The sequence below is a fragment of the Podarcis raffonei genome, chromosome 14, assembly GCF_027172205.1.
Source record: "Podarcis raffonei isolate rPodRaf1 chromosome 14, rPodRaf1.pri, whole genome shotgun sequence".
Classification (NCBI taxonomy): domain Eukaryota; kingdom Metazoa; phylum Chordata; class Lepidosauria; order Squamata; family Lacertidae; genus Podarcis; species Podarcis raffonei.
The window spans coordinates 43,964,662-43,980,352 of NC_070615.1; the positions used below are offsets into that span (position 1 = coordinate 43,964,662).

General features: G+C 48.0%; 1 protein-coding gene across 2 annotated transcripts; it reads left to right on the top strand.

Moving 5' to 3' along the window:
• On the top strand, positions 1-15,014 carry PDAP1 (PDGFA associated protein 1). 2 transcript variants are annotated; one of them, XM_053365998.1, is made up of 6 exons: positions 1-133; positions 7,850-7,941; positions 9,135-9,251; positions 9,938-10,059; positions 13,478-13,629; positions 14,877-15,014. In XM_053365998.1, exons 1-6 carry the CDS (start codon positions 121-123, stop codon positions 14,885-14,887), a joined length of 507 nt encoding a protein of 168 aa, XP_053221973.1. In that variant the 5' UTR covers positions 1-120; the 3' UTR covers positions 14,888-15,014. The 2 variants fall into 2 exon arrangements, with proteins under 2 accessions (XP_053221973.1, XP_053221972.1); XM_053365997.1 differs by lacking the exon at positions 14,877-15,014 and adding an exon at positions 14,109-14,286 and having other exon boundaries at positions 4-133.
• Positions 15,015-15,691: the final 677 nt, after the last annotated feature.

A 15,691-nucleotide genomic window follows, 5' to 3' on the forward strand; every position in this document is an offset into this window, starting at 1 on the left:
ACTTGAGGAGCGCAGGGCCGGCTCCACTTCCGCTTCCGGGTCGCGGCAAAAGCTCGGGGCGAAGTGAGGAGGGGGAGGAAAGAGTCGCTTGTAGCCGGAGCCGCCGCCATCGTCCTCGCTATGCCCAAAGGAGGTGAGCCCGGCCGGGAGGGGAGGCCCAGGGCCGGCGCGGCCTGTGGCCTGGCCCTGTGGGGTGAGGAGGAGGAGGGAGCGGGGAGCCCCCTGCCGGCTGGGTGGCGACTTGGGGTCTCTTGTTCTCCCTTCCTGGGGACCCTCTGAGGGGTTTGAGCGTCTTGTTGTTAGCCGCCCTGAGCCCGGCTTCGGCTGGGGAGGGCGGGATATAAATAAAAAATATTATTATTATTATTATTATTAAGACCTGGAGGGAGGGGGCGCCTCTTGGGGGTGGGGGGGTCGTGAGGGTGATGGCGGGGGGAGTCTCTTCTCCCTCCAAGCTGCTCCTTTGCCTGCCTTTTCGTGGGCCTTGGAAATCCTTCTTGTTCTGCTTTTGGACAAGGCGCTGGTCCGGGTATTTTTTTAACTAAAAATAAAAAAAATACGTGTTTTGTTATAGAACGGTCTGCGCTGCTGTTTACTAATCGTCAACCTAACGACTCACGGTGCTTTTTTTGATGATCCACGTGAGCTGCCTCCCGAAGGGGCTTGCGGTGAAAGGCAGCTTAGAAATGCCGGGAAGAAATCGACGAGGAGAGGAAAGTTGGGGTGGGGTGAATGCATTCAGTGGGCCCTGTCCTGATGATACTCTTTCCCCGCAACTTTTCACCAAATCACGACATCTGGAAACCTTCCCTAACAGTAGCTAAAAGGTACCAGGCTGCCTTAGATTCCCCGCTGCGGTTTGAGCATCAGGCAGTTGCATCAGGCAAAGCTGGGGCATGCGTACAAAAAAACGGGGGGGGGGAGACTCTGATATGCCTTCCACGTGGGAAGGAGGCTGAGGGCTGATTCAGGCACTTGGCTTGCACAAGTACAAGGGAAAGGGGGCGTGGAACTGCCCCTGAACTTTTCCCATTAAATCACATAGTCTCCTAAATCTCAAATGTTGAGAATCCAGGTGGTTCTTTTCTATACGACCTTCTGGAAGGCACCTGCCTGACTAGTGCTGTTAGCAGTAGGGTGCCAAAATAAACGGTAATTTGAGCTTGAAGGGCAAGGACTGTGGCCTGACAGTAGAGCACCTGCTTTGAAAACAGAAGGTCTCTGGTTCATTTCTCAGGTTAGGGCTGGGAATATTGGTGCAGGCAACACTGAGCTCAGGCTGAGTCTGGCTCAGTATATGGCTGCTTTCTTTGTTCATGTCTTATAGAAAGGACCAAACTTCACTGAACCAGCTTTCACTGAGCCTTACCGCAGAATGTTCCAGGTTCAATCCCTTCCATTTCAAAAAGTTGTTGTTGTTCTTGCTCCCTGCCATCTCCCAAGGTGGTGGTTGTTTTGTTGTTGTTGTATTTATTAAATCTGTTAGTCACTTTATCTTGCCCAAGGTAACCCAAAGCAACTTGCAGCCAAAGAAACAAACAAAACCCCACATAGATACATTAAAACAGTGTGTGTTTGTTTTACATTAAAAAACATCCCACACACTTCTAAAAGGCCACAGATAGTTTAAGGCCAAAGGCTTAATTATTTAAAAAAAGTTTCTGCCTGGCATCTAAAGATATATAAAGATGGTGCCAGATGAGCTTTCCTGGGGAGAGCATTCTACAAATGGGAAGCCACCTCGGAAAAAGCCCGTTATTGTGTTGCTGCCCTCCAGATCTCTCATGGAAGGGCCTCAGATAGAAGAGCCCCCTGTCTGCAACCCTAGAGACCTGCTGCCAGTCAGTGTAGATAATAGTGAGGTCAATGGTCTGACTTGGTACAGTGGTACCTCAGGTTACATACGCTTCAGGTTACAGACTCCGCTAACCCAGAAATAGTACCTCGGGTTAAGAACTTTGCTTCAGGATGAGAACAGAAATCGCATGGTGGTGGCAGCGGGAGGCCCCATTAGCTAAAGTGGTACCTCAGGTTAAGAACAGTTTCAGGTTAATAACAGACATCCAGAACAAATTAAGTTCTTAACCCGAGGTACCACTGTATAAGGTAGCTTCCCGTGTTTGATCCAGTAGTGCTGCTCTTCCGAGTTTTTCTGATCATTTACCTGCAACCTTGTGTAATATACTCCATAAACACTTTCCAAAAGCCTCTGTATGAAATTGCAGGCCAAAAGCTAACAGCAAGACTTTTAAAAAAGGAAACCCTCTGGATAGTCCTCACCTAGAGAGAGGAGTGGAGGTCAAGATAGGAGCCCCTGAGAGGTTGAGGGCGTTGAGTCTAATCAATATATAATTATAGTCCTTTTGAGAAGAGCTCAAAGCAGGCTGCACATAATAGATTTGTCCTTACATCAGAGCTGGGGAACCTCCATTATTTAGACTACAACTCCCACCATCCCTTTCCATTGACCAAGTTGGCTGGATTGATGAGAGTTCTCCAGTGACATCTGGAGAACCACAGGTCCCCCAACCCAACCTTTTGAGTAAGCCTGTGTTGTTTTCCCCATGAGAAGAACAGATTGAACAAGGGAAGCCAGTGGACACTTGGCTAGATTAGGGGCTTGTTTTGTACTGGAGGCTACCAGCTCGTGCCTTTCATTCTTAACCACCAGCAGCAGCAGCAGCAGCTGAGGAAGGAAACAGAAGCAGTCATCTTGCTTTGATGAGTGCTGATGCTAATTTGTGTGTGTGTGTGTGTCAGTTTCGGTGAATTGATGCAGAGCTTATTGTACGTCATTTCTGAATGAAGGTTATCATGGCTATTGTGCATTTAGCTAAATTGGTTGGTTAAAAACGACAGCGTCCCTAATTCTTCAGAAGGGAAAGGTGTATATATGAAGTTGAAAATTCTGCCCGTCTGAAGCGGTGGCACAGAGCCAGGAGGAGGAGACTGCAATAGACAGAGAAAAGAAACTGATAGCTTGGCTTTCGCCAGACCTTTTTTAGTGAAGATGGAGGCATGACTGAGCTTGTTGCTGCCTCTCCCCCCCCCCCCCCAGTGGAGAGGCTGCCTTGCCGCTGCATATTCAGCACATGACTGGTTGCTTGCATGAACAGGAGAGGAAGAACGAGCAAGTCGCGAAGCTGCACCACACCCAGTTTGAACTATTTCCAAGGGATTTTGCCAGGATGTCTTTCCTGAATGCTAGCTTTTCCATAATCAGGGTTTCCTAGTGGTGGCTCTTGGATTCTCTGCCTCGCTGGATCTACAAAAGGAGCACGATGAGGTTTGCCACTGAAGCATGATGACATCCTGAAAGAAAAGGAAGCTGCAATACCCGGTGCTCTCTCAGTGCAGCAGATCTGGCCAAAAGTACAAGAGAAAAGCATAGTTCAAAAAACGTCAAGGCAGGAGATGGCTAGGCTACAAACACTGAGCACTGGGGTGCTGGATTTTGAAACAACAGAAGTGTTTCAGGAATTGCTCTGTTGGGTTGGATCAAAGGTCCAAATTATCCAGTCTTCTGTTTTCCATAGGGTACTTTCCAGACTCCCCATGGAAGTTTACCACTAGGGCTTGAAAGCCACACACACCCTTCTTGTTTGTTCCTGGTTCCCTGGTATTCTGTGTTAAATTGCTTCTGAACATGGAGGATCTATTCAGCTAAGAACCATTGGTTGAGCCAAGTTCTTTGCATTTGATTGTTTTCAAAGCCACAGAGCATCTTGCGGTAGCAACTTCCATGTGCGTTGGAGGATGCAGCTCCCAAATGTTTGTTTGTTTGTTTGTTTTAAAAGCAACTTAAGTGTCAGGGTTGTGTGACAGACAAACAGGCTTGCGTTAACCAGTTAGCAGGAAGAGGCTTTGTGCGGCCAGTTGGAATTAAATTAATGAAGCTTCGCCCAACGCGACGGATGTCTTTCTCTGGGTCAGGAATAGTCAACATGGTTCCAGATGCTGTAAAACTGCATCTCCCTCCATTCCTGGCCATGCTGGCTGGACAGCTCCACCTCCAAACAAAAAAGATAGTGGCAGAGAGGAGGTGTTTGTTTCCCCTAACCTCACATTTTTAGATTAACCTCCTTGCATTGCTCCCGCCCCCTCAGCTCTCTTTGCAATTGTTTTGGTTTGGGCTTTGTGTCTTTCCCCATTTTTTTTGTTTTAAATCCAGTTCCCACTGTTTGTCCGTTGTAGGCAGATTTGCTGTCATGAGCACAATCTTGAATTCTACCTCACATTAGAATTCCCTGTTTCACATGGGTCTACTCAGATGTAAGCCCCACTGGGTTTAATGGTATTATTCCCAAATAAGTATTCAGAGGATTCCACCCCCACCCACCTCTCCAACTAACAGAATAGTGCGGCTATTCTTTTTGTTCCTTTTTGACTTTGGTGTGCTAAATACAGTGGTATCTCTGGTTACATACGCTTCAGGTTACAGACTCCGCTATCCCAGAAATAGTGCTTCAGGTTAAGAACTTTGCTTCAGGATGAGAACAGAAATTGTGCTCCGGCGGCGCGGCGACAGCAGGAGGCCCCATAAGCTAAAGTGGTGCTTCAGGTTAAGAACAGTTTCAGGTTAAGAACGGACCTCCGGAACGAATTAAGTACTTAACCTAAGGTACCACTGTACATGCACACAGTGGAAGCTGAGTTGGAGAGTTTGCTTATAATCCATTTACTTTTATCAAATACTATACTGCTTTTTCCACCTACATAGAGCAAGCACAGGGAACTTTTGTCCATCCAGATGTTGGGATCCAGCTGTTGCCATGCTGGCTTGGGCTGGTGGGAATCGTAGTCTAACAACATCTGGAAGGGGCCCCTATTCCCCTTCCAGAGCTACAGTTCCCAGCATTCCCTGGGAAGAGGGATTGACAGTTAAACCATCCCAGAAGCTGTATTTTGTCTGAAGGGAATAGAGGTCTTCTAACATCTCTCAGCAGCCTTAACAAACTACAGTTCCCAGTTGCCAAGAATGTTGTTTTTGTTTCAAACATTGCAGATTGTGGACAGAATGGACTGTTTCAAGAAGTGGCAGAAAGATATATCGAGATTTGTCTGGCAGGGCAAAAAGCCCAGAATAAAATTTAAGATATTAACTGATGCAAAAGAAAGAGGGGGGTTTGCCCTGCCAGACTTAAAACTTTACTATGAAGCAGCAGCTTTTTGCTGGTTGAAAGACTGGCTACTTCTTGAGAACACAGACATTTTGGACCTAGAAGGGTTCAATAATAGATTTGGTTGGCATGCATATATATGGTATGACAAGGTAAAAATTCATAAAAGCTTCAAAAACCATATTGTTAGGAAAGCATTATATAATGTTTGGATTCGCTATAAAGATTTGTTGGAAAATAAAACCCCTAGGTGGCTGTCACCAATGGAGGCTAAGGAAGTTAAAAAACTTAATATGGAATCTAAGTGGCCAAAATATTGGGAAATTGTAGAACAAGAAGGTGGAAATGTGAAACTACAGAGTTATGAGAAAATGAAGTTTAAAGTAAGAGATTGGCTACATTATTATCAGATAAATGAAGTCTTCAAACAGGACAGGAAAATCGGCTTCCAGGTGGAGAAGTCAAAGTTAGAAACAGAATTGTTAGAACCCAATACGAAGAACCTGTCTAGAATGTATAACTTGCTGCTGAAATGGAATACACAGGATGAAATGGTTAAATCAGCTATGATTAAATGGGCACAGGACATTGGTCATGACATTATGTTTGCTGACTGGGAACAGTTATGGACCACCGGTATAAAATTTACGGCATGTAATGCCTTAAGAGAGAATATTATGAAAATGATCTATAGGTGGTACATGACCCCAGTCAAGCTTGCAAAAATTTATCATTTGCCCAATAATAAATGTTGGAAATGTAATGAAACTGAAGGTACTTTCTATCACCTTTGGTGGACGTGCCCAAGGATTAAGGCCTTCTGGGAAATGATATATAATGAAATTAAGAAGGTGCTTAAGTGTACCTTTCACAAAAAACCAGAGGCTTTTCTCCTGGGCATGGTAGGCCAATTGGTGTCAAAGAAAGATAGGATGTTTTTTATGTATGCTACAGCAGCAGCAAGAGTTCTACTAGCAAAGTATTGGAAGACACAAGAACTACCCACACTGGAAGAGTGGCAGACGAAGGTGATTGAGTATATGGGACTAGCAGAGATGACGAGCAGAATCCGTGACCAAGGGAAAGAGACGGCGGAAGAAGATTGGAAGAAATTTAAACTTTATCTTAAAAATTCTTGTAAAATTATTGAGTGTTAAAATGTCATGGGTAAAGCATAACAGATTTGCAGCGATAAATGATTGGATAGGAAAGAAAGAGGTTACAGAAAGGAACTAATAAGTAATTGGGACCAGGGGTTGCTGAAAAAAAGTTCAAAACAGGGATGCAGAAAAGGGAGGCATGGGGAAGTCGCTGAAATTGGGTACATGAAAATTTTTTTGAAATTATACATGTTTATATGTTTGTTTGTTTGTGTTTGTCTTTTGTATTGTTTTATATTATACGTTGAAAAACCAATAAAAATTTTATTTAAAAAAAAAACTACAGTTCCCAGGATTCTTTGGGGGAAGCTGTGACTGTTCCAAGTGGTATGACACAGCTTTAAATGTGGCGTTGCACATGCAGCCTGACTGTATGGAACAGCTGTGGGATTTGTAGTTGGCCTGCAGCCCAGGGCATGAGTCAGGCAGTGAGGGGAAGACCGAGATGCTGTGACTTCCAATCCTACAGGAAGGCTGTGGACAAGCCAAGTGGGGGGCAGTCATGGCTTAGAATTCCATGCTGAGCAATGGGTTGAGCGGTGATATGTCCAGGATGAGATGGAAAGGACCCCTTTGACTTCCTCCTGGGAAGAATGACATGGTTTGTAGGGATGGTAGAAGGTTTTAAAGAACCAGGAACGCTGGGACTTGCCAATTGAAGAGTTCTCCAGCCTTTCTTTGGTTTGAGCTTTCTCTCCCCTCAAGCCAGCCTTCCTCATACAGTCATGCCTCTTGTTACGTTTCCTTCATGATAGGTTTTTTCAGGTTGCGTCCCACGGTGACCCGGAAGTACCGGAAAGGGTTACTTCCGGGTTTCACCACTCGTGCATGCACAGACGTGCAAAATGACGTCATGGGCAGAAGCGGCAAATCGCGACCCGCGCATGCGCAGATGCAGGTTGTGTTCCTTTCAGGTTGCGAACGGGGCTCCGGAACGGATCCTGTTTGCAACCAGAGGTACCACTGTATCGCAGGATTTCTGCCAAGTTACCAATCACTATGAATATATATGTACATGCCTCAAACCCTTCCTCAGCCCCAGCCAACATGGCCAATAGCCAGGGATGATGGGAGTTGCAGTCCAACATATGGAGGGCACCAGATTGAGAAAGGCTGCCACCTGTGGTTGTATGTGGTTTTTATCCGCTAGATGCTAAATGAAGGAACCACCAGTTTCCTCATCCTTCATTCTCTGCAGGAAGTCATGTTTTTATATATGTTGGAAGCCACCCAATCAGATGGGCAGCGTACGCTGATGATGATGATTGGCTGCTGGGACATTCTAGGGCATTAGTCGTGCTGGCTGGTGCTGAAGAAGAGTTGGAGTCCACCTTTTTTCGTTGCACAAGGCTGGCAACTGGCAGAAGAGGCAGGACACTGGACTGCCTAGATGTTTTGGTCTGGTCTTGCTTGGTTGACTGCAATAAGCCAAGAGCGAAGAGACGAGGACAACAGCGGCTGTCTGAAGTCATGTTATTATTTATTATTTTATTGTTTGCTATTTGTTAAATTTGCATACTGCCCTATACCAGCAGGTCTCAAATCCCTAAACTGGCTCTTTCCTCGCAGGTAGGAAAGGAGGCCACAAGGGCCGGGCACGGCAGTACACAAGCCCTGAGGAGATTGACGCTCAGCTCCAAGCAGAGAAACAGAAGGCCAAGGTAAGTGTGTGTCTGCTTCCGTTTTCACAGGACCGGGGTAGCAATAGCAGGCACCAGTTGAACTGTGAGATGGGAAGTTGCCTGGTTCACCCTTTCCTTTGACACAGGCACACGAGTTCTTCTCTCAGCCCTCCCATCTGCAAAAACGGGGATTTAGAAAAAGGAATTCTACATTTTTCATATTGAGAGTGTCACGGTCCAGTTCACAGGCGATCAAAGTCCCGGCTGGGGATGTCAGGACCTGGGGCAAGATGGCGGGATGGGAGCAGGAACAGGAGTCCAGGAGTCAGGAAATCAAGGGTCTGAGGATCAAGGAAGCAAGGAGTCATCGAGCCAAACACAGCAAGGCAGGGAACATGTTGCTATGGCAAAGAGCCTAAGGGAAATGCAGACCTTATATCCCTTCCCGGCTCTTGCCACCAGGTGCTGTGAGTTACCAATCGGCCTCACCTGTGCAGCCGCGCCTTGCCTCTTCAGAACAAACTTAGGAAGGCCCCAGTCCTGCAGAGTCCTACTGGTCACAAGGCCTGGCTCCTGCACATACTCCTGGCAGAGAGAAGATCATTTAACCTTAACGTTGGGCAAAGGCTTGCAACCTATTTATTAGCATTGACCTTTTACCTTTACTCCAAGGAGATGCTGAGGATAGGTACTTTGTTCATCCTTATACTACCTTTGCTGGTACATTTCCCGGGAAAATCAGAGTACAGCACACTAGAATCGAGTGTCTGTCTCCAGGTCACCCTGTGAGCTTTGTGGCTGAGTGGGAATTTGAACCGATGTTTCCTCAGACCAACTTTCTCACTACTACAACACACTAGCTCTCAAATGCTTAATTATTGCTTACAGAATCCAATGAATTTGGGCCACCTCTGAGAGGACACTTCCGTCATTTCCCTGTCCTCCTTTGCACATGTCCATACCTCTGGGACAGAACATGATGTAAAAAAATAAAATAGAACTATTAGATCTATAGTCCACTCTCCTTTGTCAGGAGTTCAGGGCAGCATAAATGGATCCCCCCGTTTCATCCTCACAACAGCCCTGACAGGCAGGTTAGGTTTAGAGGAGGCGGTTGTCCAGATCATCCAGTGAGTTTCATGGATGAAGAGCAGTTCAAGGAGCAGTCCTGCTCGCACTGTAACTTCTACTCTGTGATTGCCCTGCACGGATAATGCTCTTCACTTCCACAGGAGGAGGAGGAAGCAGAGGAAGGCGGCGATGGGGCAACAGGAGAACCCAAAAAGAAGGAGAAATCGCTGGATTCAGACGATAGCGAAGAGGAGGAGGAGGACGATGAAGACTACCAGGTACTAACGAGATGTCCCGTGGAAGGATGCTCAGTTTGTGTTAATCCCTGAAATTCAGGTCATTTCTCATCCAGTTGATTGCTGCCAGATTATTCACCCTGGAGGGCTGGTTTTCTTCCAGAGGAGCTCTTACAGGGCTGAATGTGGCCCTCTAGATATTTCTGTGTAGCCCTTAGGACTCCCCCAAAGCCATGCCCCCTCCCCTTTGCCAACCCTGGGACATGCCCTCAAACTGCGGCGAGAGAAAGGGAGAGGTGTACTGCGAGAAGCCAAGTTACAGGGAACGAGGCAGAGGGCCTTCTCGGTAGTGGCACCCGCCCTGTGGAACGCCCTCCCACCAGATGTCAAAGAGAAGAACAACTACCAGACTTTTAGAAGACATCTGAAGGCAGCCCTGTTTAGGGAAGCTTTTAATGTTTAATAGATTATTGTATTTTAATTTTCTGTTGGAAGCTGCCCAGAGTGGCTGGGGAAACCCAGCCAGATGGGCAGGGTATAAATAATAAATTATTATTATTATTATTATTATTATTATTATTATTATTATTATTATCATCATCATCATCATCATCATCATCATCATTATTATCATTATCACACACCGCCATAAGCTTTTACATGTTGTTTGTTCCGCCCACCTGAAGTTGTCGCTGCTCATGTTCTTCTCTCATCTTCTTCTGTTCCAGCCAAAGCACAAAGGTGTGGAAGGCATGATAGACATAGAGAATCCCAACCGCGTTGCACAGACAGCCAAAAAAGTAACTCAGATAGATATGGAGAGCCCCAGGGAATTGTCGCGGAGAGAACGGTAAGGTGTTTTCCTCCCCTCTGGCGTGTGGGATTCTCAGAGAAGTGTTGCTCGGGGGGGAGGGTGTAGAAGTCTGGGAGCCTGTGGTTCCCTGCTCCCTATTTTGGGAACCTGCAGACTGTCAAGGGACAATAACAGGCCTCTCCCAGAGCAAAGGGAGGATAAATTGTGTTTTGACGCCCTTCCGCATGCCAGCGCAGCTGTGCTGAGCGAAGCAGCCCTGAGTAGTCACCTCTTGACCAACCGATACACTGCAGACATAGTGCATTCACCGTCTTAGTAGATCACGTAGATCTTAGTAGATCCTCGCCTTTCTGCATATGTGCCTTTAGCAGAGGCTGCCAGAGAGGAATTGAGTTGGGAATACAGTGACCTGCAAAATACAAGACACTGGAGAGATTGGGGAGCAACAGGAAGGCACTAGTTGCTATCCCAATTATTTGACTTCCTCTTCAGGGGGCAAAACCCAGGGGCGCTGGCTTCCCAGGGCAAGCACCTCCCCATGTGGAAAGAAGTCAGCAGAGTCGCTGTATGGCTGCTCTGATAGTTACTCTTCAAGATCTCAGGCAGTGAGATGGCTTTTACTAGAACTACTGCTCCAGAGAGTGGGAGTGGGGGAGGTCCACCAACCCTGTGGACACATCTGGAAACCTGAGAAACCATCATGGGCAGCAATTACCCAGCTACCCAAGTGCCCCGCAACCCCAGATGCAAACTCTACAACATACTTGGCCCTCCTCCCCCAGCAATTCGGCTTTAAAAAATCTGGGTTTTTGAAGCTTAAACATCTTCCTGGAAACTGCAGCTGGAGAGAAACGGCCAGGCCAGTCCACCTGCCCCGGCCGCACCTTTGGCTTGCAAAAAGAGAGGCAATAGAAGAGTTTTCTCGGCTGTGATTTTATGGCATGGGAAGACATTTGGCGGTGGGGGGCCGCCGCCCTCCCCCCCAATGTGCACCACTATTAGGCTTGAAAGATTCTTTACGTTGAAGCTGCTTTCAAACCTCATTGCCGGGCAAGCAGGGTGGCAGCCGGGGAAGGTGGGATTAACCTTTCTCCACCCCACCATGTCCACCTCCAACTCATTTTGGTTTGGAAAAACAGCAAGGCCAATTGCGGGGGGCTGGGGGTACCAGAGGTGTCTGTGGCAACCTGCACATAAGAGACCGAAGCTGCGATTTCTGCATGCAGAGGAGGAGCTGTACCCTCTATCTAGTGTTGAAATCCACAGAGTAGCCTCTCCTCTGAATGCTGTTCAGGTGGGGAAGCAGGGCAGGTAGAGGGACATAAAAGTGTAACCCATCTGCCTTATTGCAGGGCAGATTTGAGGGTAAACCATATGCAGAACGAGTCTGCCCCTGTGGCTTGATGGAGGTAGAAATTGTCTCTCATGCCTTGTTACGCTGCCATTCCTACGGGGATATACGCTCTGTATTTATTACCCCTGCTATGCAAAAATCTCCAATGAATGCGAACTTCAGTGTCTAGAGCAGGGGTGTCAAACTCAAATTCATCGGGGGCCGCATCAGCAGTTTGGTCACCCTCAAAGGGCCGGTTGTATCTGTAGGACTATGTGTCCACTCTTTATTACCTCCCCACCCCAACCCAGTGGATCTAGCAACCTCATCCATAAAGTGCTGGCAAGGTGATACCATTGTTCTGCAGTATTATATTTTTTGTTTGCATAGTCCTACAATGTGTTTTTAATCTTATAAAGCAAAAGTGTACACTCAGCATCTCTTAAACCAACCCGCTTTTAAGTGTAACCTGAGCATGCACCATGTTGCTGAAGAATACACATAATGCACTGGTGGTATCAGTCCAGCAATTTCCTACAAAGCCTCAGCAAATTGGAAACATAGGTGAAGGACGAACGAGAAACTGGCCAGTATTGCCCCCATGGACCTGCAGAGCACCTTCACTTATAGCCAGTTATGGCCATGTAAATCCGAGTTGCTAAAATGGGAGATTAAAAGGGCACTCCGAGGAGCTTCCAATTTAGCAAAAAGATGCCCTCCTTTCTGCAATTGCGTTCTGCCAAAGGACAAAATGAACCTGCCCATTTTGCCAGGCACAGGGAACTTCAGCCCACCCCGCGTCTCTCGGATCCATTGGGATCGGGTACTTCATCCACCCGCAAGGGAGCTGGCCAAGGCAGAAGCAAGGCGCTCCCCGCCGCCCCGGCCAAGAGGCTTCCCCAGCCCCTGCAACCGGTCAGGCGGCGGAGGCGGCTGACCCACTCGTGGCTCCCCAAGGTCACTTGCCTGCCGCCGGTCCCGAAAAAAGGAAGGCTAAGCGGGTCTGCCAGCCCTGACTGCTAAGGACCAAACCCGCCGCCCCTCTGTCCCGCTTTTGGTCTCTCCCGGGAGAAGCGGGAGGCGGAAATGCGGCTCCTCACCAAGGCTCGCGCGCGCACTCCTCCATCTTGGCTCCCGGCTTCCGTACCTAACGCGCTCGCTCAGCCGGCTGCCGGCATGCGAGTCACGTGCGCCCCCGCACCTCCGCAAGACTCCTCTGAGCGCGGCCATTGGTTGTCCGGCTTCCAGGAGCCGAACCAATAGGAATGAGGAGAAGGGGGGAAAGAGAGCGACACACTGTAGAAAAAAAAAAGCGAGAATAAAAGGTGAAGGCCGGTGGCGGATACACGGGCCACATGATGAGGTCTGGCGGGCCGGATTCGGCCCGCGGGCCTTGTGTTGGACACCCGTGGTCTAGAGGACAAGGATCCTGAGATCACGTTGAGGGTAGCCAAATTCTGTGCGATTGCCATAAAACATAGGGAACAAGCTGTGCTATCATCATGATTAAGGTTTTAAATGATAATTTTAGGTTATATGTTAGTGACTAAGTTTTAATTTATATATTTTTTAACTGTTGCTGTATCTGTATTGTCCCTGTTACACCAAATTGCAAATTCAAATGTATCCCTATCGTGTTTTATGACTTCCTTGATATTGTATGTGGGCTGGAACTGGTCTGTGACAGAAATAATAAAATTCATTTCAAAAGTGTAAGAGCCCTGCTGGATGAGCTTCAAAGGTCCACTTAGTGCAGCATCCTGTATCTCCCAGGGGCCAAGCCAGATGCCTCCGGGAAGACCATCAGCAGGGCATAAAGGCAGGTACCTCTCCCTTGCGGTGGCTCCTTCGTAAATGGTACCCGGTGGCCTCTGATAATGGCAGCAGCATAATGCAAACAGGGGGGACATTGTCACATCCTCAAGTTTAACTGTGGTTCTGTTTAGGGATATTCCGGGTGCAGGCAAAAGCCTCCTCGGGCAAGTTTCCAGGTCTCCTTTTGGCCCTCCATCGCCTCCTTTAAGCTGTGCTTGTGTCCGTGTGCGAAGGAGTGCCTTCTGAACTCTGATTAAAACCTCCTTCGCTGGATTGTTCTTTTTTTTTCCCTTTTGCTCAAAACAGAGAAGAGATTGAGAAACAGAAGGCGAAAGAGAGGTACATGAAGATGCACCTCGCCGGGAAGACAGAGCAGGCCAAGGCAGACCTCGCCCGACTAGCCATCATCCGGAAACAGAGGGAAGAGGCGGCCAAAAAGAAAGAGGAAGAAAGGAAAGGTAAGGAAGACTTGGCCTCCTCAAGGTTGTTCCTCCCCCCAACCACACCCACCTGCTAGAGAGGTCTGGGTTTCCCCAGCCACTCTGGGCGGCTTTCAACAAAGACCAAAAATACACAAAAATGTCACACATTAAAAACTTCCCTAAACAGGGCTGCCTTCAGAATGTCAGGTAGTTGTTTATCTCTTTGACATCTGATGGGAGGGCGTTCCACAGGGCGGGCGCCACTACTGAGAAGGCTCTCTGCCTGGTTCCCTGTAGCTTTGCTTCTCGCAATGAGGGAACCGCCAGAAGGCTCTCGGTGCTGGACATCAGTGTCTGGGCAGAATGATGGGGGTGGAGACGCTCCTTCAGGTATACTGGGCCAAGGCTGTTTAGGGCTTTAAAGGTCAGCAACAGCACTTTGAATTGTGCTCGGAAACGTACTGGGAGCCAGTATATAAACCTGCGTCTCCCCCTCTGTTTTTTTCACCCACCAGCTAAAGACGAAGCATCCTCAGCAGGCAAAAGACTGCAGTCCCTGTCCCTTAACAAGTAAGCGCCAGCCACAAGAGAGGAGGGAAACTTCCCAGGAACTGTGCCTGGCTGGCGCCTGCTGGGCATTCTTTGAGGCTTCACACACAGAGGGGGCGACGCCGCAGCGTGAAGAGCACAGCCGTAACCGGCGTCCTCTTCCCTCCTAAGAGACACTTGGCAGCAGCGTGTTCGTCTTCATCTGGGCACAGAATTCCATGGTGGGGAGGGGTGGGCGGGCGGGGTGGGAATCAGTGGGGTGGGTGGGCAAGCTATTATAATCCTTTGAACGTGGGAGTCGCCAGGGCAGCGATTCTCCCGCACAGCCGCTTCAGGAGGGGGTGCGATAAACTGAACGATTTTGCTGTCTTTCAAATTCGAGATTACCTATCCAGGGGAGCAGGAAAAAGCTGGAGTGATAATGGAGGGGGCAGGTGAAGATACTGCTTCAGCGAGGCCGCAAGAGCCTTGAGAGAGAGGGGAGTGGGGTTGGTAGTCTTGGCATGCAGGTGCAAATCCAAAATGCTGGCACGGGTGTGTGTTTGCGATAGGCACTCGTCTGAAAAACGGCCTGCAGGGTTAGAATGTGGAGCAGCAAATAAATAAAAACACATTTGGATCTGGACCATGTGGCTGTTTTGGTCTTTTTATTTCCACTTTCTACCCTTCTCTCTCCCCATTTTTATTTTTTTAAAAAGAAGCCATCCTTAATTTCTTCCCTTCTCCTCTGATAGTGACTTTTTAACTGCGAAAACAAAACATCCCTGCAAAACCAGAGAACTCTTTTCTTGATTGTGCAACATGTTGGAACAGGTGCAAATTGGAAGCAAAACTTGTATATTTGGCTGAATAAAGTTTAAATTATCGTAAAACGCCTTCCGTGCCTTGTCTTCTGTAGAAGCAGCTGTGGCTGGCCTGCCCTGCTGGCGCTGCGGAATGAGTTCCAAAGCCTTCAGTGAGGCAGGACATGGGCCTGCAGAAACCACTGTGGCTCATGCAAGCTGGGACTGGTGGGAACGAAGGAGCCAACTCTGTCCCCCACTCTTTGCCTAGTCTATTCAAATTGGGCCTGCGCTGCTTCAAACTGTGGTAGTGGTCTAGTTCTGAGAAACCCTCTCCATAAAAACAGAAAACTACCCCAGGAAAAAGATGGGGTTGTTCTACTTGGGAGTAAACGCAGTGAAATTATTGGACCTGTTGAGTCCAAATTCAATGGGTCCACTCTTGAGTAGGACTAGTATTGGATATCAAGTCAGCGTCACCATACTCGCCCTCCTCAAAACACGAAGACCAACAACAGCAAGTTCTTAACTATATTCGTAGCAGGAAGCCATCTAGGGAGGCAGCTGCACCTTTGGATGACAAGGGAGTCAAAGGCGTGACAAGGGAAGAGGAGACGGCAGCAAAGCTGAATGAATTATTGGCATACAACAGAAAAGATGAGGCAGATCCCAGTGGCCTGGGGAACAAGGGCAGATAGTGGCAGTGAGAGATAATATTCTAGGCCCAAGGCGGGGCGGGGGGGATAAGTGATCAGTCACCAGGTTCG

Coding starts and splice junctions, on each gene's coding strand:
- PDAP1 (XM_053365997.1), top strand. Junction 10,060..13,477: donor GAATTGTCGCGGAGAGAACG/GTAAGGTGTTTT, acceptor TGCTCAAAACAG/AGAAGAGATTGAGAAACAGA. Junction 13,630..14,108: donor GAAAGAGGAAGAAAGGAAAG/GTAAGGAAGACT, acceptor TTCACCCACCAG/CTAAAGACGAAGCATCCTCA.